General features: G+C 42.0%; 1 protein-coding gene across 6 annotated transcripts in view; it reads right to left on the bottom strand.

Moving 5' to 3' along the window:
• The window catches only part of LOC108873032 (receptor tyrosine-protein kinase erbB-4), a 229,823-nt gene that overhangs the window by 41,326 nt on the left and 161,596 nt on the right, over nt 1-26,901 (bottom strand). For all 6 annotated transcript variants that reach the window (XR_007809127.1, XM_018661041.2, XM_018661042.2 and 3 more), the window contains 8 exons: nt 26,277-26,482; nt 24,156-24,288; nt 19,789-19,882; nt 17,139-17,293; nt 13,242-13,286; nt 10,198-10,330; nt 3,278-3,400; nt 2,305-2,403 (listed from right to left, as the gene is read on the bottom strand). Coding sequence is in view for 5 of the 6 variants with exons in the window: in XM_018661041.2 (XP_018516557.1) it covers nt 2,305-2,403; nt 3,278-3,400; nt 10,198-10,330; nt 13,242-13,286; nt 17,139-17,293; nt 19,789-19,882; nt 24,156-24,288; nt 26,277-26,482 (988 nt within the window). In the remaining variant the exon portion in view is untranslated. The remainder of the gene's footprint in view (nt 1-2,304; nt 2,404-3,277; nt 3,401-10,197; nt 10,331-13,241; nt 13,287-17,138; nt 17,294-19,788; nt 19,883-24,155; nt 24,289-26,276; nt 26,483-26,901) is intronic.

Here is a 26,901-nt window from a genome sequence, read left to right on the forward strand (position 1 = left end):
GAGTAGATTAATTCTAAACAGGCGGGGGGCCACAGGCCATAGAGGGGCTTTTGGCACCATCAGTGCCCTGATTTAAACAGAGCCTCCCGGCCCAAAGTAGTGCCACTACATCTCCACTTCATAAAACCACCTGCTTCCCTCTCCAACGGCTCGACGTTACGCCACTCCAGCCACATCTACACTGGGTGTACCTCACACCTTGGAATCAAGTGAGGAAGAAAAGGGGAGGGGGGAGGGGGGGACCTCTGTGTGTGTGTGTGTGTGTGTGTAACAGAAAGAGGGAGAGAGCGCTTTTATTCCCACTCTGTGATCCCAAAAGACCTGGGAGTTGTAAACTATGTCGGGCTAAATTCTTGCTCTTGCTTTCTTCTCCTGGGGCAAACGTTACAAGGACTTGTGTGTGAGTGCATGGGTGTGCAAGCACAAATGTGTGTGTGTGTGTTATGGTTTCTCTCTCATCTCCCTGAGCGCTGACCTCCATTACTGCCGGCTGACCCTCCTTCCCCATCTAACTCACTTGCTCACTTCCCCTCACTCACTCACACACACACACACACACACACACACACACACTGGGTGATAGACTGGCAGAACCCTGCAAAACTGGTGCATGTTCCAGCATGTGTGTGTGTGTGTGTGTGTGTGTGTGTGAGTGGAAGTGTGTGTACGCATCAAAACACACTAAATTAATGTATTATTAGGTCTTTGCATTTCACATATTTGCCAACACAAGCAAATCAGTCTGCATCCCTAACATGCAAGGCCACCACCACCTGGGGAGCTTTTTGTTGTAAAGTCTGCTTTGTTTGCATATGTGTGTGTGTGTGTGTGTGTGTGTGCACATATATGTGTGGATTTTCCGAGTGTGTTTGGAGCTGGCACTCCAGTGGCTAGTTTCCCAGTGGCGAGGCGTGAGCCTGCCTTTAGATTGCTGTTTAACAAGCCGGCAGACAGAGCATATTGGCTCTGGATGGACAGAGACCCCCGCTGGGAGAAACAGGGAGAGAGGGAAGGGGGGGTAGAGGGAAGATGCAGGCGCAGGAGAAGAGAATAGAAATTGGGCAGAAGGGAAAAAGGAGGTGGAATCACAGCACATGTTGCAGCACTTTTGTAAGGTGAGAAGGAATTAAAGAATAAACTTGCAGTACTGTCACTGTCCACCAGAGCAAAACAGCAAACATTTCTTGCATCAAATCCCACTTTCTTCAAACATCCACAGTGTTGATGTTAACTTACCACTTTTGGCATGACTTTCACAATAAACACTTTCAATATGAAGATGGACTTTATTGTGAAAAACCACAGGAAGTTCTAACAAGGTCAGCTAAAATAAAGGTGCCACAATACAGAAATTGCCACAATACAGAAAAATGAAAATTAGATTTAGATATTTGTTGGCTTGTTTTGAGAGGATGTTTGTCAGACTGAACTGATTTTTTTTTTCATCTTTGACACATATGGCTGCAACTAACAATTATTTTCATTATCATTTAATCTGATTTATTTTTCAGCTGTTTATTAATCTAGAAAATGTCAGAAAATACTTAAAAAGACACATCACAAATTCCTAATGCACTCAGCAATGCTCTAATTTGCTTGTTTTTACCCAACCAATATTCTAAAACCCACAGATAATCAGTTTCTGAGAACGTGGAACTAGTGAATTTTTAGGCATTTTTGCTTGAAAAAAATGTCTTCAACAAGTCTTTCATTGACAAAATAGTTGATTAATTAGCAGTCAACCAACGAATACTGACAAAAGAGGAGAAGAGAGGGAACTGATGTATAATTATAGGAAAAGGAATTGAGTTTTTACTAGAATAAAAGAACAACATTTAGCAGGAGCTATCAAACAGTTTGGTTGTGGTTTGTGTGCAAAATATGGAGACAGGCTGAGGTGAGTTGTGTAGTTAAATGAAGGTAATCTTCTGAATCCAAAAGGAAAAAAGTGACAAAGATAAGGTGGGAAAAACTGGAAACTCCCCACCCTATTCCTTTGCTCCTCTTCCTCTCACCTCCATCACTCCTGGATTCCAATAAAGCCATATCTCATAAACAAGTGCTGTTTTTTAATAGAGTCTCGTTCAATACATGCCGGGCTGTACGGCGGAGTGGAGTTCGCTTTATTACCAGCTCTGACTGAGATGGTGCTCTCATAAGAATTTACCAACGAATGCACAATCCTGCAAAGTGACAGGCTCTGGCCATCTCGTTGACAAGGCTAAAGCTTTAACAGCTCAGACACACAAACGCGAATACACACACATGAAAATAGACACAAATTGTTGCCGTATAAATACTCACGTCCATGAACTCCACGTTGGCTTTAGGACCGGTGGTCTCGTTGAGGATTTTAATGGCCACAGGGATCTTCACTGTCTCACCTTCTGGGACCCAGATGCCCTGAAATATACAAGCAATCATTGTAAATGCTCTGCACTAAGTCTCAATAAACATGATGATTTTGATGGCCTGTGTTTAATGACGTCTGCTGTCCTGCTAACATTCCTCTGCAAGGTGTGATTCACCTAAACCAGTGTTTGCACATGCATGGAGCCTGTTCCAGTGGTCTAGTGCTCTCAGGACCTGTCTGTCATGGTGAAAAATGATTCATTAATCATAGTGCCTTAGCTAATCTCAGGTGAGTCTGAGAAAAGAGTGTTAAAATGAAGAAATATTACAATTATATGCACTTTATGGGGCCTAAATTCAACCACCTGCCACAAGCAAGGAGCTGTGGATCATAATAGGGCTATAAATTGATGGCGAACTATGTATGCAGATTAATTGTAATAAAATACAGCTATAAAATTAAACAGGCCCATCAATACTGGTATTGAGAGGAAATTTAGAGCTAGTGGTAGAAAATGCACTATTTATTCAGTGGGTTTGCTGAGTTTTGGGGTGGTATGAATAATTTTGCCAAGGGCAGTGAATTTGGCAAGCAAACAGCAGTTTCTGTTCCAGGTCCTTGAGCCGCCCTAGGCTCATGTCTGTCAGGAAACATTGCTACAAAGGGAAATGTTTATGCTTATTGTTTAGGTTGTCAAGCAGGATTGTTCCACCAGTGAGAGGGCAGGGCCCAGTGAAAGAAACCCTGCGTTCAAATATCTTCTTTGCCATTTATCTGATGATTGATTTACAATCTGGGGGCTGGTGTCTGAATTACGTACACACGCGCACGCGCACACATACATAAACAGGCTCTTGTAAATGCAGACACATACACACACACACACACACACACACACACACACACACACACACACACACTGACCTTGTAGACTGTTCCAAAAGCTCCTGAACCCAGGATCTTGACCCTCTTCAGCTCCGTCTCTTTCAGGATTCTCAGCTGAGCCTGGTTAGGGGCCGTCCCGCTGGGGGTCAGGGGCTCCACCAGCTGATGACACACACACACAGAGACACACACATATTTAGAATATTCATCCCACTCACCACATCTTTTTGTAGCGACTAGTGCCAAAAACATGAGAAGCATTCCTCACAGCTACTGCCTTTGTTGTGAAACTACTAAAAACCTGAAGCGTGCCTTCCCTTTGCTCCAAGTCTAAATATTTTTAACCTCTGTTGCTCTTGGCACTCTGAATGATAAAAACACATCTTAAAAGCTGTTGGGAGCGTGTAGCAGGGTGAGGCTGCTCCATTTAAAATAATAAGTAAAAAGCAAGTCTTGGAAAGAAAATTGCAGCAAATAAATAAGCAGCCAAAAACAGAGAGTGTCCACTTCTGATAGTCATGATTTCACAGCGCACACACACATTTATGGAAGACAAATAATTCAGGGGTGTGAACGTGAAGTTCTGTCGGAACTGGCAGTTACCAGTGTGGACCGCAGCGTGCCCACCACTGAACAAATCACAGTCTGGTGTCAGCTGCTATCACAGCCGACAAAGAGTAGCAGCTCACCAGCTGTGCACATACAAAACAATTCCAATTCAAGGTTATGACAAGCCTCCTCCGCGCTGCCTGGCTGCCAGTAACAGCTGACACTGAACAGCATCCCAGCAGCTGGCCGGCCACCCGCCTCACCACATAGCCGCTCGACAAAGCCTCAGCTACTAAATATAAAGAGCAGGAGCTGGCACCTGTAACCGAGCTGTGAAAAGATCTGAGCCAGAGGGAAGGAAGAGCAACACACAAATACACACACACACACACACACATATATATAGTATCTAAATTCAACCAGACTGCAACAGTGCACATCTCCCAACACAAACACATGTAGATACATGCATGCTCAGTACACAGATTCACAAATATTGATTACATATGCAAATTCATACTCATCATCAAATATATAAAGATGAAGCACCCACCCACACACACACACGTAGCACATATCAGACCACAAAACCCGCGTCTACATGCACATAAGAAGTCAATGCCTCTGATCAATACATGTCTTAATGAGCCTATCAGCCTATTGGGTCCCTCATTCGCCATGGTTTATCAGAGGCATAATCACCCAGCTCAACCACGACCATCAAACAATATAATGAGACCATATATCAGTCGGTCAGCCATACAAGCACTTACTCAATGTGATATAAAACCATCAACACAATAGGAACGGCGATCGCTCCGCCAGGCCGGTCTGCAGAATGGATGACATTGCCCGCAGCTCGGCAATGACACGTCGTTTAATGGCTATTGTTATGACCGGGACCTGCGGTGTAAGCCCCGCTGCAGGAAGTGAGTTAGCAGACAGAGCAGCGGAAAGAGGATGAGGGATAAATACCAGGGGAAGTGAGTGAGATGACAGAAGTAGTGCTGAGTGATTGTGTAAGAGTGACGCGCCATTGAAAACCACCATATTACCTGGTCATTAAGTCAACTGAGTTCCATTGTTGCTTTCCTGCACCACTTACTAGTTATGGTGTGGAAAAAGCACCAGTTTGCAACATCTACAATCCCATGAAGATGATTTGGGAAAACTACCACCAGAACAGCTACTGAAAGGACTGTGAGGTGACACAGTTGTCAAATGCTATTTCTGTGGTTAAAAATAAACTTTTTTCTTTTGATAAATTTACCTGACTTTCCATATGCCAGTTAAAGATACTGACACTTGTTTCTAGATCCCAGGATCAAGGGAAATAAGCAGTCATATCTCTCATGCATTAAGAAAAAATGAGCCATAAAGACTATATTAGACTCTTTTATTTCTCTTTTCCCAGTGTGTTAGGGGTTAGGCATACTTAACCATTTGGCAAGTTGCACATATGAGAAAAACAGCACTGGCAGCCAATATTCAATTCATTTAATTAATAAGAATTGAGCCAAAAATAACAAGGATTCTGTCTTGGTATCACATTCTAAAAAACACTTGTTATAAAAAGTTTTTAAGTGACTTCTGCTTTAATTAGGGTTTCATTGATAGAGGATTAGTGCATTGGTATTAAGCTATTAGCTGTCATGCACATTAATGTAGCACAGTGACACTAAAACTATATTCAGATGGGTGGGTTTAGCAACTCTTTGGGACAAAGTGACCCACAGTGACTCAGGTTAAGTGGTAGGAGTAAAGCGTTCGGCCTTTGTATGAACTATTAAATTACAGAGAAACATTGACAGGAAGGACAAGCTTTGGTCGCATCCATCATATCAGCCTGGTATTTGGGCAAAGAGCACAATTTGCATCAGTGTGTTTGCGCATACACTGCATGAATAACAAGAAAACAAGTGACGCTGCAGGTAGAGAGAAATGGAGCGGTTCAGAAAGACAGAGCAGAGATGAGGCACAGGGAGGTGGTGACAGAGCAGTAATAAGAGCAGATGGTAACAGGCTGTAGCTGTTATTGTTTCATTAGGACGAGGCTGGACTGGACTGATGAGGGGAGGAGAGGAAAGGAGAGGAGAGGAGAGGAGAGGAGAGGAGAGGAGGGGAGAGGAGAGGTCTATTAAATAAAATGCAGACCCATGGCCTACAGAACTCTCCTGAGCTTGTTCGCACTCACACACACTCACCACGCCACTTTATTTACCAGCTAATAATGCACCGTGCCTTTGCCAAATGAGCTTCACTGGTGGCACGGTGGAGAGGATTCGGATGCTTCATTGGACAAATAAGCAGTATGTTCAACCCTCGGGCTAGAATACATTCACAGAATTATTGTGCATTGAATAAGTAAACAGTGTCCTCAAACATAAACTTGTTCTGCGAACCCTCGGGTATACACTTTAATGTTCACATTACCCATATAAAATGCTACATTTGTTGTGCTGTGTAATTGGATCAGGTGAAACAAGATTGCCATGCCACAAACTTTTGCAGCAGTCCCCGTGTAGAGAACCAGTACTGGTATCTTAAGTTAACATTTTTTATACAGTTCATGTCTATTCTACAAATAAACTTACAAGCCTACCAGGGATTGTTTGGGAGAATGATGAAAGCTTGCTCTCTGTACGGTTTAATCAGAATGACTAAGTAAGTGAAACCAAAAGTAGGAGTCTATAATAACCTCTCACTGCATAGGAAAACTGTGTGCATGTAAAACTACAAGTGGGTCAAAGCTGAACCAAGAAGCTGGTATGTATACTCTGATGTGTACAATTAGTGTTTCATTAGAATTTCACAGTTTTTTTTCTACTAAACAAGTTTTAATTGGACAGCTTCTTCTGGCCTCATCTGACTTTATTTTGGAAATGTTGCTGATCATAACTGATAAAAACAATTCCCAAACCTACAAAAATACGATTCAAGTTGTGAAAATAAACAGAAAACAGTTCAATAGGCTACTTTTCACTGACTAAACCCGAGTAAAATACTGGAGCACACAACTGTTTTCTGTATTCTGAGACCTCTGTTGGTGGGGATGAAGCGCAAGAGATTTTTTCTACGTTGTAAAAATAAGTGTCTACATCCTTTAAAGATGTATTTTCAACATGCTCTGCCTCGTCATCTTTTGTGCTGTAATATTTACGACTGAGAGAATTGAGATAAAAAATACAAAAACAATTAGAACCAACTGAGAAACCACCAAAAATAAACTCCAAGTTGTAATAAAGAGAAAATATCCTTGAATGTTTGGTTGCAATGGGATAATTAGGATTTTGTAAGTAATGTGATTGTCTTGTTTGAGAGTATTTACGACTGAAAGTCCAGATGAAATGAATAAATAAAATCTGAAGTAACAATACAGATGATTCCCTGAAGTTCTATAATTACTGTAAATATTTTGTATCTGCTTTGTTAAGACTGAACCTGTGTATCAGATGGAAAAGCTGTACTTTCCACATCCTCTGTCATATTCAACATGACATATTTGGTGTCTTTTGAATCACTGGGATGTTCACTTAAATATAACATAAGGTTCAGTTTGTTTGAACAATGCTTGGCTGCGCTACATTCATTTGGAATGACGTCTCGTGCCTCTCTGCTCAGCCTGCCCTGCGGTGAACAACGGGAGCTGTCCAGCTCCCCTCGAACGCTGAAATCCTCCTCATAAGAGAGCAGAGGAGAGTGTGAAAGCAGCATGAGAGCTATCCACAGCCTGTAGTGCTGAAACACTCACATGGAGCATGTCTGTACAAAGCAGCTAGAAGAGGACCTTGGGGGCAGGGGGAGGGAAAGAGGGCAATTCCAAGCACATTAGTCCTGCTTCATTGGACTGGGGTCAAAGTTCAGGGCCCCGGGTCGCACCACAACAGTGACATGACTCTGCTGTTTGTGCTGTCTCTCCCTGCAAAAAGCAATTTGTTTTCAGGGGCTTCTTCAAAAGGCACCACAGTGTGAGACGGAGTTTTTTCTTTATATTAGTCTGTGTATTTCTTTCAAGGTGAGAGAGAGAGGGAGGGAGAGGAAGAGGGGAAAAAAACAAAAACAGAGAGAGAGAGTTAAAAAGACAGAAGAATAAAGTGTCTGCTGCCAGGGGAGACAGATAAATAGAGATACAGAGATCAAAATGGAGAACAAAAAAGAAAAGGGGAAGGTGAAGACGCAGGAAAGACAGAGACAGAGAACAGTAAAACAAAGAAAACAATAAAGAAATGAAATGGCAGTGTGTTTTGCAAGTCAACACAGTGCAACAGCCTTCACACGTGTCCTTGATATGGAAATGCCGGCTGAGTGCTCAGATCACGTTTTGACAGCGCGTACTGGAGGCATCTTTTTTCTGTCTGACACAAGAGGTGAGCTCTCTGTTTAAAAAGCTATGGCAGAAAGGGAAAGAGAGAGAGAGCGTGTGGGGGAGGGGGAGTCCCTGAGCCTTTTCGCTGTCCCCAAATCCCTCATCCAGACAAGCTTGATCTCCATTCACAGACGTAGACTCGGCTCCTGTTATTCGTTTGAATAGACAATCCACATTCACCCGCTGTCCCGAGCCTATCGTGCGGTTTCATCAGCAGAGAAAAGAGAGCCCTCTGGAAAGCGGTGATACAGACTGCAAGGAGCGCAGGTTTTTTAGCATGCTGGGTTGGTGAGAGTGGAGAACAGCATTCAGATAGAAAGCGAACAGGGGGAAAAGAGGAGTATCTGTGTGTTTGCACATTGCAATGCATTCAAGGGAGGAATTTTAATTCAAGAGTGAAGAAACTGATGCCTTATGAGATGATGCACATTATGCTTACTATAAGTGTATGACCACTGCTTACTAAGTAGTTCATATTTTTGTGGAGCTGAACTTTCACTAAATGGACATACACGCCAGAATTTTGGACAGAAGCCTTTCATTTCTTAGCTCAAATGATAGCTACAGATTACATACTGACGTCCCTGCAGGCACAAATCAGAGCTGTCAGGTTGATCCACAGTGTTTTTCCTCACCATCCAGCTAATGCCCTTCTACACAATGACCTACAAAGACTGAGCAGGTTCAGTGTCATGCTCAGGACCAGTGCAACGGGGCTGCTAATGTGCGTACATATGTGCTGTTAGGGGGACTGAACCTATGACCTACACTTAATGACAGGTCTGTCTAACCTGTAGGCCAACCTGCCACAGGCGTTAAAGATTTTATTATGTCTAATTACTTTTACACCCAATTAGGTCTCCTTAGAGGATGGGAAAATTGACTTGGCTGGCTATATTTCACGTTTTCCTGGTGGAGTATTGAGTCAAGCTTTGCAGGAGCAAAAATCAGTCTCAGGACAACTTTATATGGAGAGATGCAAAAGGGGTCAAGAGGATCCCCCCTCCAGCCTGATCCTCCCTGGCCCCTCCTTCTCTGTGACAGTACATTAGCGAATCTGCTTGGACTGAAGCCTTCCCTCCCAGTCAAGAGGCTGTCGGAACACGGCTTGGTTGATTAAGATGGATGTGTGCGGCAGGGATGAGGCAGAAACTGCCCGTGGCCGCCCTCCTCCAGTTCCCGTCTCTGGCCTGACAGCTGTCTATAACACTGCTGCCTCTACCTGTAAATTATACTAATGCAGACTGACAAGCAGCCTGCCCCACTCCTATAGGCAAGGCCACTCAGCGGACCTGCAGTGATGACATAACTGTTGAGCCAAGCACAGGGAAACAAAGGGGACGAGTGTCTTGTAGAAGCATAAAGGTGATCAACCAGAGCATGAACGCACACGTGCACATAAACCCTGGACTCACCTACACCTCAATCTTTGTCTTTCTCTTTAGAATATAAAGTCTGCTCTGCTGTCTAATGCTTCCCAGAAATGAACCTTCCTCAAGGAAAGATCGATGGGCGATGGCAGCCATGCATAATTTTAAAACCTTCTGCGCACTGCGTGGTTTGGCTAAGTACCATAGCCAAGGTTTAATGTTTCAAGGTCTGCTTATGAGTCTAGTTGGGTTGGCATCCAACTGCAGTGCAACTTTGAGGTAAAGAATCGCAAACAAATTCAAAGAAAGTGGGAAGTCCAACCACCAAAAATGAAGGAAAAGTCCTCATTAAGAGCAGAAAACCATATAAATGTCCCTTTGAGGTGCCCAGTTTACCCTGTTTGTCTAGTTTAATTAAGAAAACTCCAAAATAAAACTTATGTTTTGTCACATTAATAGTTAGGTAGCCATCTTTCAGGAAGCATTCCACAATTTCCTCTCTGGGATCAATAAAATTCATTATACTGCTGTAATTTGTTGATGATAACACAGGACAAATCTATGAAACAATTAATTCTCCACAAAAATTAGCTCAGGCTCCAGTACTTCCAGCTGATTTAACAAGCATTTCCTGTGGAAATTGATTTGTAAAGTTATGACCTCTACCCTCTCACCTCTGTCTCTAGGAATCGCCTCAGGGCCCTCTTCTTCTTGATGCTTTTGCGTCGAACATAAACGGCCACACTGAGCGCCAGGATGACGATGATAAATAGACCTCCGATAATGCCAGCTGCTATTAGGGGTGTCCTGGAGAGACAAAGGAAGAGAGGAAACATTAACACTGCTGAAACATTTAGAAACTAAAAGGCACTTTGAAAGAAAGTGCAAACCTCAGCCAATGTTGATAAATTCTCTGAGCTGCTGTTACAGTTAACGTGACTGCTGGAAGAGTTTCCCACAGCTCCTATCCTCCTCACCTCACCATCTCCCCATCTCACACCCCTCCCTCCTCTCATTTTGTGCCATCAGTTTACGATCAAAAACAAGCTCACACCCACAAGCACACAGCTGGTTTTTGGGGGGAAAGTAGGGTTCCATTTCCACCGCCATGTTTCCAAACAGGCCAACGCCACGAGCTTACAGCTATTTCCAAGTGCTAGTTGCTTCTATTTTCACAGGTCAGAAGAAAAAGCCTTTGAGGGTACAGCATGTGCTCCTATTACATGGGCTGGTGGAGAGGCTGCAGCCTGCACTACACTGGACTGGCTTTCCTTTTATTTCAGATGGACCATGGATGCAATAACTCATGCGACCTAGCTTTATCTGAGTTTAAAACCTCAAATAAATGAGAAATTAAAAGTGCCGATCCATCACAAATTGCCTGTGAATCTTCTTGGGGAAAAATCTGCTTAAGGAAGGCCTAAAGGTTGGAAGTTAAAAGCTCTTTCTCTTCACTAATGATGGCACTAATGCATTTGCCATTTACATACCTCTTGCACTTGTGTCTACTGTTACGCTACCACTCAATTCTATCCTTCGATTACTCTATTCGCTCTCATCTGTGTTCCATTTTCACCTTCTTGTCAGTGCCAGACTTTTCTGTGCCCTCTTTTTTTTTGTTTTTTTCTTTAACATAACACAACCACAAAGCAAAAAGGAAAAAAAACACCTGCTTCTACCTGATACTTGACGTTCAAAATTCTATTAGTTGTCAAGGCCATTAGCAGCTAATGGAAGACTCGTGTACCATGGAGCTATAGTGGAGCAAGGTGCCACAGCGTTTGCCATATCGATTGTGACGGATTTAAAGAAGGGGGATCTTGAAATTTACAAAGAGGCTGTGGGCTTCAACATAATGAGATATACAGCCATGTGGTGAATAGTAATGCAGCAGTTTGGAATGATCAGGTCGAGAGGGAGACAAGGAGAAACAACGACAATGGGACATAACATAAAAGACATGGAGGGAAAAAAAGGAACGCAATGAGGAAAACTAAAGAAAAACATCAGAAAAAAAGAGCAAAGGGAAGAGACAGAGACATCTACATATGCAGGAGACAACGATGAAGGGAAGAAAGAGGGAGAGAGCAGGGAGAAAACAAAAGTAAGAAGTGAGAAAGCATCAAGGTGAGAGACAGGGGAAAAGACTTCTCTAATTAGGAGGAAAGGGTTTACAGCAGAAGAGGCGACACGGGGTCACCGGATGAGACGGGGGAATAATGCCATTGTAAGAGCAGAAGAACTCGGGGACTCGGCTGAAGCCTCCCAGAGGAAAGTATAAAGGTCTCATTTCTGTTTCCTCAGTTTAAAAGGAGCTCAGGACCCCTTTTTATGGCTTTGCTGGTTTGGCTAAATTCTAATGACTTTGTCAGTCTTTTGAATTTGCTCTAATTGTAAAGATCACTTGTTTTATGGGTATTTTAATAGAGTTGCTGTTGTCTCTTCAGGCTATTTAGGTTGTGCGGCTGTTCACTCACTCTACTATACTCTGTTAGGTGCACTTGATTGTTCTTTCTCTTCTTGTTGATATTACTGTTGATGAATTACTGGTACCAGTGACTTCAGCAGTAGATGTAGTAAAGGTCTCACACACATTCTCTTTTAAAACTCCAAGTCAAATCTTAAGCTTTAATATTCATGGCTTGACTTGAGTACTAGTCTTAAAGCGTTTTTCTATTACATGAAATATTCATGACTAACAACAACAATAAAAATAGTAAAAAACCAACAAAAAAAAAGATTAGGGGTAAAAGTTTAACACTTAAAGCTGGAGTGCGGGACCCTCGCCAAATGAGTACACACAATGTTGATTAAGCTTATCAGGGCCAGGTAAATCTCTGGATTTCACGGTATACCAGACTTTTAAATCAGGTGTCTGTGGTGACATCCCCACACTGACGCACTGGTAGCTATCCATTAATCAATGGTGGAGAAACCTAGGAAGCGTCCAAGAAATATTTCTGATGCTCAAGATAAAAAAGAAACTTAGTGTTCAGAGGAAGGATTATACTCGAAAAAAGAAAGTGATCAAGTACGTGGACAAAAATGGATTGTAATTACTGTCACTGCCAGAGGGGGGAGACAAAAGTTCTACACTGTAGGAGCTGATTTGCTCAATCAGGACCACGTGGGTGAGTTCTGATCAGATTTAAGTGACAAAGACCAAAAAACCCACCAACCATCATCAGATTCTGATTCAGATTTTGTTAGGCACACGGCAGTATGAGGCCCCCCCCCCCGCCATTTCAAACACAGACAAACAAAAGAAAGAAAAAGAAAAGAAGCTGACTGAGAAGAAACAGTAAGTTTGTAAGGCTTTTAAATCTAGAGTTTGCAGCTCAAGTGGTATTATCACAGGGTAGAAGTAATAGCACAACTGTGGCAGTTTAAAGAGAACACAACCACTATTCCCACTACTATGGCCACAGACAATAATTAAGACTACAGTAATAATAATAATAATAATTCATTAAGAAGACTTTTTCCCTGTCAAAATGTGGTTACATGCGAGCTAGCTGACATATTATCTCCAAAATCTAAGTGACACAAATTGGACCACAAGAAGGCAGCAACAAGTAAAGAAAAACAGTCTGTCAAATGTGGAGATGTTAATGAGTATGATGAGAGACATTTCTTAATGGGGACTTTAAAGAGTAGTGGCAGGATCTGATGGTGGTCTCCTAGTCCCACATTACAAATGTATCCTGAGATCCCTTACCTGTCCATCATCCCAACACAATCTTGAAGTCTTGGCCCGATGCACCTGTAGGGCAGACAAACCAGAGAGATCATCCATTAAATCAGGGACAGGTTATGAGTAAACCTCATGTTGTCTTTCTTCCACGTCAATCAGCTGTCACTGGACAGGGACCTGTGGAAAATTGAATCTCGAGCACGGCTGACCGCTTGTCAATATGACAGGGAGAGGCGTTTGGGTTGGGAAAGCATTGTTCTTGTTTGTTTCATGTGATATTTAAATGGGTTTTTTGGACTCAGAAAACATTTCTGACTCATTTGGATCTCATTTTCTGACCAAAGTATTCTGTTAAGCCTGCAGGGAATCTAATAGAAAACAGTCAAATTCCAGTCAAAGAAACCAAGGCACTTTCACTTTCTATTAAAAATCCACATCTTCTATAGAAACTCAAAGCGGTGAGAATATGTATAGAGAAGGCACAGTGTGGCTATTTGTCTCTCCACGTACCTTTCTTCACTTTCAAAGCTGAAACACAGGAATGAGGCAGATAAATACTGGGCAATACTGTGTAGATGCAGCATCAGGTTAGTGTAGGTGGTGTGTAGATGAAGATGACAGGGTTTACTGTTGAGCCTTCAATCAATGTTTTCAATTTAACAGTGGATCACAGGATTACTTGCATGTGAAATGGGTCACTCCACTGATGAATGCAATTCCCTTCACCTCTAGAGAGTTTTTTTGTGTGTGTGTTGTTTGGCTCATTGTTTGGGTCTTCTGACCCACAACTTTACTCTTACTACTCTCATTGTCATTTTTGGCCACAACTACTCTAAAAACCCAGTAGAAGAAGTGGCTGACCGATGACTGAAATGGATCATATAGCAGCTACAGAGCCAGATTTTTCCCTCAGGCGGTGGTGGAGACCAAAAGGAGAGGGAATATTAGACTTAGATTTAACAGGTGGCCAGACATAAAACTCCAAATTAACATCAATGTTGCTCCATATTTGCCTGTAAAAAGTTTGTAAAATCACCTTAAAAGACGATGTTAGTGTTGTGTTTAGAGCTCATGCTCTGCTGCCCCCAAGTAGCCAAAAAACTGCAAAAATTACTTTTCTGATAGATACATTAAATTAAGGCTGTTGTAATCTGTGATCTACTTTTTACTTTGAAAATTAAAAATGCCTCGGTCTTTATTTGCCATTTAACTGATTCAGGGCCTTCTTTCTGTGAATCAGCATTTTTTTAAAAATCACTTTCACCTTACTTCCAAATACAGGAGAAACTCAATCAGAGTCACTGGAACATAGCGCTGATAACGCTCTGATCAGCGAGAAGTGGAGTTTTTAACATTAGGTAAGCAGGAAGTGATTAGAGCAGACTCTTAGCTGCTCATTAATTCTCACTCCTTGAGCGGAGGACGTTGAACAGCAGGACAAACACAGGAGAACAGTTTTTGAATGCTTCGCTGTGCGTGTGTGTCCTCTAGTGTGTGTGCATGCATGCAAGCTGCATGGGCACAAAAGACACAACAAATTATATAGGAAATTAGGAGAGCAGGCTAACTTTGGAATTAAATCAGTGACAACTGTGGCTCCTCCAAAGTCGCTTTGTTGTCAATTAAATGGTGCACCAAATAGCTAATTAACGAGCAATCAGTGCCTGTATCCAGTGTTGTGTGTGTTTCAGTGTGTGTGTGTCTGTGTGTACACAAGTCACATAGTTTTCCTTCCTGAACTTCTCTTTTAGTAAGTTGCAGCTTTTCATCAGTAATGTTGTGTAATGAGGTTTCTGGTTTAATCATCTGCCCTGCTGAAGTGTCTCTCAGCACAATACTAAAAATCTCTCTGCTGTTTTGTCCCTGACACTGACCTCTGACCTCTGTAATGTCTCACTTTGCCACATATCCCAAATCTCCAGCTTTAGCTTCTACCTTGATGTTAATCCACAGCAACCCTGTGGCTAGATGGCAGGATAAAATGACAAGGCATGATGGAGGTGTTGTCATGCCAACGACAGATTAGTCTTCACAGTGTCAGAAATGTGTGAGTGAAAGCTGTCGTGGAGAATTATAATCTCACATTTATCCTCTTATCTGCTTTCTACCTTTACTCTCCTCAACACCCATCTCCACCTGCTACTTTACATCCATTTCCTCACCTCCTCTTTAACCCTGTCTCTCTTCTTCTTCCCCACCTCCTTCACTTTGCTGCACTAACATTATCAACATTTACAGGGCAGCTGCGGTAAAATAAAATGTCCCTCCTGCTATGTAAGAGAGACAACATAAAGTCCTTTTCCACCTCACATCATCTCTCCAGCCATCTCTCTGTTGCTAGGTTTCAGCTCTCTAACTTTGTTTGCTGAGACCATCTCAGCCCCTTCCTCATCTTCTTCTCTCTGTTCTCCGACCACTCTACACCAGCTTCCCTGACGGTATGCTCCCAGATTTAGTGAAAAGGTAAAAGGCAGAGGCTCAGGTTCAAAGTCACAGCCACGCTGACTTCAAAAGATGAGCAAGGATGAGAGGATGAAGACGTAAACCCGGCACGTCGGCTCTTAAAGAAGGTAAATTTTCTTTTGTGTTCACAGACTCCATGCTTTTTAAGACTCATGCTGCTTTGGCCTCAGACAGCTGTGCAGTGCCTGAGCTGTGAGCTTATTTATATGTTTCTTTTGTGGTCCCTTTGAGATTTTTGAACTAGGACATAATAAAGCTGGCTGTTCTCCTGTTTCCAGTCTTTATGCTAAGCTAACTGGCTCCTGGTTGTAGCTTCAGTTAGTGTGCAAACATGAAAGTGGCCTTTTTTTCTAACAAAGTTAAAACTAAAAAATCAATTAATCTGTTGATTATTTAAAAAATAATGTAATGTCTTCATCTAAAAATAATGAAAGATGCACATTATAAGTCCCCAGAGCCCAAAATTATGTCTTCTAATGACTTGCTTTGTCAGATCACGGTTGAAAAGCAAATCATATTAAAGTTCACAATGATACAAGACAGAATAAAAGCAATAGATTCTCACATTTGAGAAGCTGGAATTCAAGAGGAACGAGAGAATGTTCGGCTTTTTTGCTTAAACAAATTAATCACTCACCAAAATTGTTTTAGATTAATTCTCTACTGATTAATCGCCTTGACTCTACAGTTCTATCTTACCCCCTCTCCCACAACTGTCCCTGGTTATGTAATGTTCCAAACAGGGGAAAACCTCATTGTTTTTGACCACAGGAACAGCAGGCGTCCTCTTTATTGCTCTGGTGTAAGCAGAGTAGGTTGATTTCTATATTTTTTTAGCAATACCACACTGAGGACTCTGTAATGGGGTAAATGTGAGATCCTCAGTACGTACACAGACTGCAGATTTGAGAACTCGAATACTACTATGCCCATTTAGAGCTCTTAGAGTGACCTTTGCTCCCGTGGATCTTTTAATTTGTGACTTTCTGTGATCACGATATGTATGCACTTTATTCCAGCCAATATAACATGTCTTTTCCTACAGAACCACTTCTTAGTGTAGCTCTCGCTCTCAAACACCTCTTCCACCTACTCCTTCATTTGCAACCTTTCCTCTCTGTCTTTCTTAGTTCATCTGCACTATACTCCACATGGCCTTAAGGGTCAATGCATTCTGCCCTTGACCGGATCCAGCCCCCAGGAGCCAGCTACAGGTCAGGGAATGTAGGGGCTGCAAGATTAAATCATCTGCTCTCTTTCTTTCACTCCTTGGGAGGGAAGTGCCACACATCTGCGAGGCCACCCGGGTAAAATGCAGCATGTCTTCATGATGCTTTTAACAGCAGAGAAGTACAGAAGCCAGAGGATGCTCAGGAATGCACGAAGACGAGCAAACACTTAGAAAAGTATTAATTTCTGTACACAGACACACATCTTTATGTATCATCCTGCTCTTACCCCTGGGTGCAGTTGGCATGGCAGGGATGACACTCGTTGTTGGCCTTGGCGTATTTAAAGATGAAACTGTTGGCTCCCTGCAACCCGTCGGGGCACTTCTCCACACAGTTGGGCCCATCTTTGAAGTGAAGACATTTTACACATTGGTCCGGGCCCTGTGAGAGGGAGAGCAGAACAAGGAGGAGGGAGATGAGAGGATGGGTTGGGAGGAGGTGGTGGACAGGGGGAGGATAAAGAAAGACAAGGTGGATGGTGCAGTAAAAGGATTAGTAAGAGGGAAAGGGGTGAATGAACAGGAAGAAAGAAATGTAGAACAAAATGATGGGTGAAGAGGTGAAGGAAACCAGCAGGATAAAATAAAGTTATGGAAAATGGAATGGGATAAAGCAAGAGGAAAGAATGGAGATATAGAACAATGAATGAGAGGAGAGGGGAGAATTGGAAAGAATCAAATTCAAACCTGGTGAATCATGTCAATTTGCTCACTTCCTACCACGGCTAATGTAGCTAGCAGGACCCACATGAATTCCATTCAGTGATTTATAATGTGATGAGCAAAACTGCCTAGAGTGTATTCCAGTGTAACCCCTGTTAAAATTGGCAAAATGCATATGGAATCAGGTCATGTCAAAGCATGGTGCATCAAATGTGATGGAGGAGATGACAAGTGGTAACTGAGCACGAGCTCAGCTGCAGCAGAATCATGAATAAGTAAGGTGGATAGTGGTGTGTGCGCGTGCATGTGTGTATGAAAGTAGTAAGACAGTAACTGACTGTACTCAAAGTGTGAAGGAAGTGTGAACTTACAGCTGTGCAAAGATGGGTGTGTTTATGTGTGTATGCGAGAGTTGTTACTAAGAAGCACTGCTGTATTCTGGGTGCTGGGGAGTGTTCAGTGCTGCGCACTGTTGCTAATGACGACCACAGTGACCTGATGGACAGCTCCTCATGCAGTTTGACACATTCAGACACACGCCATCAATAAACATTATTCTCACTTTGCATCTTTGTGTCTATGCATGTGTATGCGCGCAAGTGTGGATGCATACAGATGTCTGAATGCATTCAAGTATGTCTGTGTATGCAGTATGCATGTGTATTTGTGTGTGAGGGCGCCTGTGGATGATTGACTCTGGTGTTATTTACTACTCAACTGTGACCAGCATCTCAAAGTAAGCAGCCTTTGTGCATCCTTGAGGAGTCTATCTCTCTTTCTCCATCTCTTATTCTCTCTCTCTTTCTCTCTCTTGGGGGACAGTCAGAAATGTTTACTCATACAACTACTAAATAAGTGCAGCACAGCAGACACAACTTTCTGCAATGTAAGACAATGTAAATGTACAATGTAAAATCAGTCTTTATGTATTGTGTAAAGCAGACATTGTAAACTGTTTTTGGCTTATGATTCCCTGAAAGGAAACACATGACTCTATAGGTATATTTATAGGTTTGGCTCAAAATAAACAACATCCAGCATCTAAGTTTATCTATATTTTCATATAAGAACATGCCAACCAGTGCAATAGTATATCCAACAATTTCTTTGTTTTAACATTGTATGATTCCAATATTGTTATTAGTATTAGCTATTTCCAATGATTAGCATTTTACCATTTACTGGAATTAGTTTTTAGTGTCCCTGATGAACCCCCTCCGTGTTATAACTTAGCTCTCTCACTCTGTCAGACTTGTTTTCATTTCTTTATGCAGCATATTTGGAGTCAGTCGGGTGAGGGTGTATTTAAATTTTATTGCGTTTTACTTATTTGCTGCTCTTTTTATTCCAAATATGATGGATGTGTTGTTAAAAGTATTTGACAAATTTAAAGTGTCCTCTTAATTTGCTTGTTTTTTTGTCTATCTGCATTTGCATGTGTTTTCTGACATCATCCACTGCAGTTCTTAATACTACGTACAACTATGGTTTTGGATGTTTTGTGAGATTTGCAGAAAACTGCAGAATATCCTTCAGCCACTATCTTAAACACAAAGCAATGTCAATCTGTGGCTCCTCATCATGATTTTTACAGGGTTAAAAATATCCACATGAAAAATAAATATACTTTTCTGAAATATATGTTTTCTGCTTTTCTATCCCTTTAATTGGCCAGTGACCTGTGTGATCCTTTTCTGGGAACCTGTGGTGTACAGTGTTGCAATGAATGTGCTCATGGATGCATGTTTTTTTGTGTGCATGTGTGCAGACAAGTGTCTCTACTGACATTTTAAGGGGAAATTCTAACATTTTGGAGAGTTGTGGTGTGATCATATCAGAGACTCTGAACGGTGACTTTATGGGAAGGTCAGAAACTAATCTCATTTTGCTGTTTTGAGTGTGTATGTGTGCTTGCCAAAAGCATGCCTCCTAAAGTAGCCACAGCAGTTTATCATCGCTCCCATTAACCTACCATTCACCTTCACAAACACAGCGTTCATATCTTCTGAAATCCTGTGCGCAAAACAGATACACTTGCACAAAATAAGTTGGAAATCCACTTTAGCACGTAGAAGATATGAGACTATCTTACACAGAAAAATGAGAGGAGTGGTTTTAATCTAAAAGTGAAAAGTCTACCTCTGGAGAAAGTATCATTAAGTGAAAAGGAAGTTGAGTTTGAGGGTGTCTGAAGTGAATTCAGGACCGTCTTACCTGGCCAAGACATGTCATGGTGTTCCCATCCATCTTCTCACATTGGCTGTCACACTCCAGACACACAGATCCATTGGCAAATTCCCGCACTTCCCTGATAGAGATGGGGAAATCAAGATAGAGATGCATGTATTATAGATTTGAAAGCGTACCCACATATTGATTGAGAGCCTGCTGAGCAAAGATTTTGAAGTATGCTGCGTACATATGAGGACGAGCTCTACATAGGAGCCTTTTGATTTTAAACCAAAATGTGATACAGCATCGAGGAAGCAAGGTTAAACGTTCATTTACTCGTGCCCATTCTCATGATTTTTTCTCACGCTGACTGCTAGAGTGCCCTCTGGTAAAAGGGCACAGAGGGCAGCGAGCTGCCTAAGACTATTTGGTCAAGTTAAAGGCTTAGTATGGTCAATATGCTAACAGAAAAGGCCCATGAATAATGAACAGCTTTTTAAATCATGGGCAAACACGAGGGTATGCGTGAAGGGAGGAGGAAGTAAGAGGAGAGCTGGTGGGAGGGAATGAGAAAAAAGAGGGATGGCAGAAAAGACCAGGGAGAGGGCAGGGACTGAGGTCTGCTTTGGATGGGGCGAAGGGGGAGGAACAGAGGGAGTGTGTGAGGATGAGAGGAGAAAGGGTTAAGGAAGGCAAGCAAAGAGGAGAGGAAGGAAAAAGTTAAAGAAATTTGCTTCTTTTATCAAAACAGTGCAGTTTGCGCAACTGGCTGGAGTTCTACCAGATTCTTTATTTAGCCAGTTAGAGAGATGCATGTAGCTCTTGATAGCTTTGTTTTTCCACTTAGACTTCAAAAGGAGTAGAGGTAAACAATAGAGCTCAATATTGGGTTTATACACTGCAATTACATCGGCAGGAGCTGCACAGAGCCTGGGGCCATAATGTTAAATCTTTCTGTGTGTATATGTGGGTGAGTTTGTGCACCCAATCTATAAATTTCTCCCTTGTCTGTGTCCGAATCAGCGCATTATCTTCGTTTTTGAAGTGCGGGCGTCTCTGGCGAGCAGAGGCTGGCTGCTGTCAATAACAACCGCTGCCGATCAGAAACACTTTTCACATCAGAGGGATCGATCAGTCGATGCAGAGGACAGACGCCCTCAGAGGAGGATTCACCCAGTTACAAACAAGGCCCTTTCTCACAGTGGCGGGATAATGAGAGTAACCCTGTGTATGTGTTCTGTTTGTATTTGCATGTGATGCTACTAGGGTGAAATAAAGAGCCAACACATTCCTCCTCGTGAGCTGTTTTTATATGATCTTTTTTCGCATTTTTATGTGGTGAACGTTAGAATAATATCTCTTGGGCTTGGTGGTTTTAAAAGCTACAAAAAAAGAGATATTCTGGTACTCCAGAGTTCAACTATATCACATTAAAGGGCAAGAAAAATGAAGATAAAATCCCAGATTCCCCTTTTGCTGAGTCTTAACGTCAGGGCATTTTTGAATGGTCCTAATTGTGTGTGGTGTTCACTGCAGTTCATCTCAGTGTCCTTTTATTAATAATGTTTTCAGTGGAAATTCCTGTTGCGCTCTTTACATTTCTCCCTTGTCTTTCTTTCCCTTGTTCCAAAATAAATTAGATTTCTCTCCTGGAAGCTCCGTCCAGGGGAATCCTTTAGAAAAGGGTCCAGGCAATGGAGAGATATCTCTTTTGTTGCATGAGGAAAAAAATACATGGAGGAGAATGGGTGAGAGACAAAGACCTCGGCAGTGGTGCTCTCTAGGGTCATTTCCATTCCGTCAAAGCCGTTCCTCCTGATTGGCCTCCTTCACGGCTGGAAGTGTGCGCCAAGGCCCCATCGGGGGAATGGCCTGATGGGGGATTAGCCCTGTTTTAGCAGGAATTTAAGCAGGACTGTGGCCACCATTCAGACCTCTAAACCTTCAGCAAACCAGAGCATGGCCAACCCACTAGAGCAACTTTTTTAATTAAACACTTTCAACGCCTCCTTAATCTGCTTCCTCCCTCCTCCCCCAACCCCAGTGGACATCATCTCAGACGTTTTCTTTTCCCCACTCGCACTCCTTTGCTCTTCCTTTGTTTTATTCAACAGACGTATAAACTAAAGGGAATTAGTGGCTTTCCTCATTAAGAATGGAGACATAACGAGGGTGAGCTGAGGAATCTTAAGGTTTAAAATCACTAACCTGAAAACATACTTAATGAGATAACACAAAATTCTTTAGAGATATACAGTGCAATATGATTCAGAACAAAGGCAGATATTAAGTCAATCTATGCTTCATACAGCAGAACATCATATACACTAACTAAACTGAAAAACGAAACATTTTTGAGCCAATCATAAAAAGCAGGGATAGTACCCATGATTCATATTAGATATTTAGTGATTACAATAATGAAATTGTACATTTGTAAAATGTATCTCTACGCAGATGATACCAGCAGAAGAAAATTCTTATTCAAAAGGTCAGAATGAAAAATATCAGGGCATCTGGACTAAAGATCGACTTACTTTATACCTACAAACGTGACAGATGAAACCCAGCTTGGTCTGTTTTGTTGCTGTCTTGTACAATAAGAAACTTCTAAAATAGTCTCTCTATATCTGTACTGGATTAGGGTGATGTTATATTTAGACACGCAGCAGCCTCCACTCCTAAATCCTGAGATAAAGTTTACCATTTTATCACTGGTGACAGTGTATCCAGTGTAAAAGAACAGGCTTGTCCTCTCTTCCTATTAGATGTGTATATTTTTACCACTTCAAGTATTAGTTTAGAACTCACAATGCTACTAAATCTGTGTGAATGTAGTCTTTTCACTGTGCTTATTTTTGTATCTTTCTATTAATGATAAACAAGAACCTCAGTTTGTGGCAAAATATTTGTTGATTTTCGTTATTCTTGGGATGAACTCAATATTGTTCTGAAGGCTGAAACTCTGCTCTTTCAGGTCATTTTAAGGATCTTATTTAACACCTCCTATGACTCACTTTTTAACATACTACTTGTGTCTTCCTTCTTTTTATGTCTGGTTTTAATCTCATTCACAAGAGAGTCTATTCTCTATTCTACAAGCATGAAAACACCAGCTACCATTTTTTAGGTATAGGTTGGTATTTGTATTGGTTTGAGTGAGGCAGAAAACATATACATAGTATTAGTCACCAGGGGAAAGAAATACAGGGTTTCCATTTTAAAAAAACAACCCTCTATCTGCCAAAGATAGATTTTTGAAGCACTGGTGCTTGGCAGGTGATGACTTCTTACAACAGGCAAACCTCAAGGTTATAGATATTTGGATTCCACAGTCAGACCATTGCCACAAAGCAAGGAGTAGGCATGTTGAATGTTTCTTATAATGCATCATAGTGACTGACTGTATTTACAGTATAGCAGACAAGTGGGCTTCAGCAGCTCCCTGCCACGTGCCTTTCCCTTGCCAGTCTTCTTCAAAGCCTTCGCTGTGAGCTGTTTTTCCCGGCAACTTCAAAGCCTCCCTTTCACAAATGGTGCCGGGAAAGGACCAGCAACAAGTCAACATGACCGAGGGTTGCCCGCTCTCACACTCTCTCGCTCACACACCTACGTGCCCTCTCTCCTCTTCCCCTGGGGAAAACACTGGCTTGACATCATTGCTTGTAAGAAATTTGTATTTATCTTGTGGCAGATGCTGCCGGTACAGTCTTATTTTAGATGGATGCTTTCAAGTGTTGGGATTCACAACATCTCCTCGTTCATTCAAGAGTAGCACAAAAGGCTGGAAACTACATCTACAAAGAAGTGTTTCTCCCCAGGTGAGTTGGCAGTGATCTTTTTGATGTGCCTCTTGGCAGCGTAGAGGGATGACCTGAATGCAATTATTCCCACTGAAACAGAACATCAGTGCTTTGCTAAGACACTCTAAGGGCCTCTGTCACAAATGTCAGTCATTTCCCAGCTCAGAGCAGTAAACACTCACGTCTGTCAGCCCAAATGAGCAATTTATAATGAAATATAATACTTCAACAATGTATTCAAATTGATTTTGGACAATGAACGTAACACACAGCCAAATGTTCCTTTAACTGTTCACGTTGACTGTTCACTGTGTGAAATCCCTTACTGGTTCATCTCATTACCTTCATGCCAATTGGCAATTAGACTCTCCTCCTCCAGAGCCCTTGAGGATGTTTTGACTTCATTCTCATGCATCAAAGCTGTTTAAATTGATTTTATTTCCTCAGCTTGTCATGTATGGCTGTTTGCAAGGGAATTAATACAGTCTCAATATGACGTTCAGAAAAATGCTTGTTTTTTGGGTCTGTTTTAAAGATTTGTGTCAGCTAAAATGTACTACTGGAACATTTCACAGAATGCATCAAATGAAGAAATGAACTACTCACCCATCAAAGAGGTTGCAGGTCTCAACGCAGGTGCGGCCTCGTCGGAAATATCGACAGGAAAGACACTGGTTGGGCCCCGGGCCCCAGCAACCGTCGTCTGAACACATCCGGTCACACACCATCCGCTGCTGAACTGTGGAGAGGAAAAATCAATAAAAATTGAAAAATAAATAAATAAGGCAAATACACACACATACAGGCTTAAAGGCATTTACACGTGCAGACATACATTCACAGACACACCATTGTAGCCTGCAGATAGAAACCCACACACACAATACAATTCAAGCACAATGGAAGCACGATGCAGTGTATAAATTGCTCTGGATTGACCAATGATATGCAGAAACATAGGGAAATATATCTACTCATGTTTTATTACAAGCAATTTAAGCTATAGATTGAAAGCATGTGTATGTGTGTCGCCACTATATTCATGCCTAAGAGATAAATTAGAGTTGGTGTCTGTGTATGTGTGCATGGTTCTGCACATTTGTGTGTGAGAGTGTGTGTGCTGGTCTAGCCAAGGGCTGCCCAGCTGTGTGAGTAAACATTGGTATTCCCCGCACCTCCGCCATAAAAAAAAAAAAATCACCCCTACCAGAACCTCGAGCCCTTTTTATTTAAGTCAAACCACAATAATCGATGCTTCTCATTGGACTCAGCATGTCCTCCATCCGCTGAGTGACACCCACGTCGGTGGGAGTGTCGCCCGGTGGGGGCCCGAACCTTTTGTCAACAGCCAAACAGTCAATGGCAGACAGGGGGTTGAGCCTAATGAAGAGGCCTGTGTAAGGCCCCATTAATCGATCTCTACCACACACACACACACGCCGCACTCATTAACTGGCTAATGATATCAACCACAGCCTGGCAGGGCTAAGAAAAACTACGGTGGCCCATGTGTGTGTTATCTAGTTATCTCTGTGAGCGAGATTTACTTGAAAACACACATGCACACATGTAACTAATATAAAAAACAAAACAATCAAAAACATGGTTACGGAAGAATAATTAGACCAAAATATATTTTATTAATCCTCTCCTTCTCTGTCAGACTTTTCTCACTGAGAGGCCTCGTGTGGGCAGTTTCCACCATCTGCAGCTAAACCACATTTATTCATCGTTCCATCAGGTGTCCACTAGCAGTGAGCTTAATCCACCACTGTGCATGATGCATTAAGCACTTTCCTCACTGAGCTGAATAAGGGCTTTTATGGTCAAGGAGCAAGAAACGCCCGCGATACCTTCGCCTTGGAAACAGGCATGTCAGTGTGTAAGGCTGGGGTGGAGCTCGATTTGCACAGATATGCAGGGAATATAAGTTTGTAATTAATTAGAGGGCTAATGGGAGAGAAAATAAGAGAACAGGAGGACTTAATAGGTGTTTGGTTACCACTGGATGTGTGTTAAGATAAAAGGCTGTCTGTATGCGTCTGTATGTGTGAGTGTATAAGAGTTTCCCCTGGCAGTACACTGCATGATTCACAGGTGAGTCACATGCCTCTAAATACATTATCAAATTCCTGAATTGAAAACAGTGACACATTTTCTTTTAACAAGGCTGGTGGCACAATTCTTTTCACTGTACAAGGCAACTTAGCACTCAAAAAATGTTATGAGCCAAACTTAAAGCCAAAGTGACAATGTGTTTTCAGCAAACTATGCCCTCTATCTTCTGCTTGGTGGCTGTGATGGAAGTGAATTTGTTAAGTCATCACTGAGTCAAGGTTCTTCTGTTGCTCAGGAGATTTTTAGTGTGTTTGATTTTAATTAATTTGGGCAAATGTGGCAAATATTTGTGGCTTAAATTAGTGGGAATGGGATATGATTCTCTTTTGCAGCTCAGCTTTTGTGGATTTTATATTTTAATTCAGTTATTTGTTTACTTTTTGCAGACAAGATGAGTGTATAATTCCACTGAAATGTGTAGAGTCCTTGGTTTCCGATGATGTCCACTTTGACGTCAAAAATGTACGCACCTTCAATTTAATGGTTCCAGCTAAAACACAGAATAACCAACTGAGAAAATTGTTGGAATATTGCTTAAAGGTGCAGATGTTTGCAAATGGTGAAAAGTTTGAGAGTGAAACTCGTCCCTATCCCACCACCACTACTTACTGCATTCTTTTGGATCTCGGTTGTTGCGGATGAGGACTTTCTGGCTCGATGTCCTGAAAAGTGACGTCCAGTTGACAGTGTTGTAGAAACACAGGCGACTGTTGTTGAAGATGTAAACGTTGCCGGCGCTGATCTCGTCCAACGACTGGAACTGGAGGGAGGAGATCCAACGCTGCTTCAGGATCAACAGAGAAATGCCACTTCCACTGCGGGGGAAGACAAGGACAGAGAAACAAAGAAATGAGTGGAGGTTAAGATTAAGGATTTAAAAGATACAGCTGGGGAAAGAAATTGGAAAGAAATCTGAAACAGGAGAAGTGGGAGAGACAAGAGAGAAAGAAGTAAATGGGGATTTAAAAGACAAAAAAGGGAGAGGACAGAGGTACAGAGAAAGGTTGGGACAGGATGAGACGATGATGGAGAGGTACAGAAAATAAGGGAGGAGGTACAGGGAGAAAAGGGGAAAGATCAGGAGACAAAGAGGTGAGAAATACAGAAAAATAGGACGTACAGCAGTGTGAGTGAGAAAAATGGAAGGAAGAGGAAAGATGAAGGCAGGACAGTAGAAAAACAAGAGGAGGCAGAAGCAGACAAAAAAAGTTGGAGGGCTATAGAAAAAGGAAAG

This window comes from Lates calcarifer, linkage group LG7_2 (assembly GCF_001640805.2).
Source record: "Lates calcarifer isolate ASB-BC8 linkage group LG7_2, TLL_Latcal_v3, whole genome shotgun sequence".
NCBI classification, from domain to species: Eukaryota; Metazoa; Chordata; class Actinopteri; family Centropomidae; genus Lates; species Lates calcarifer.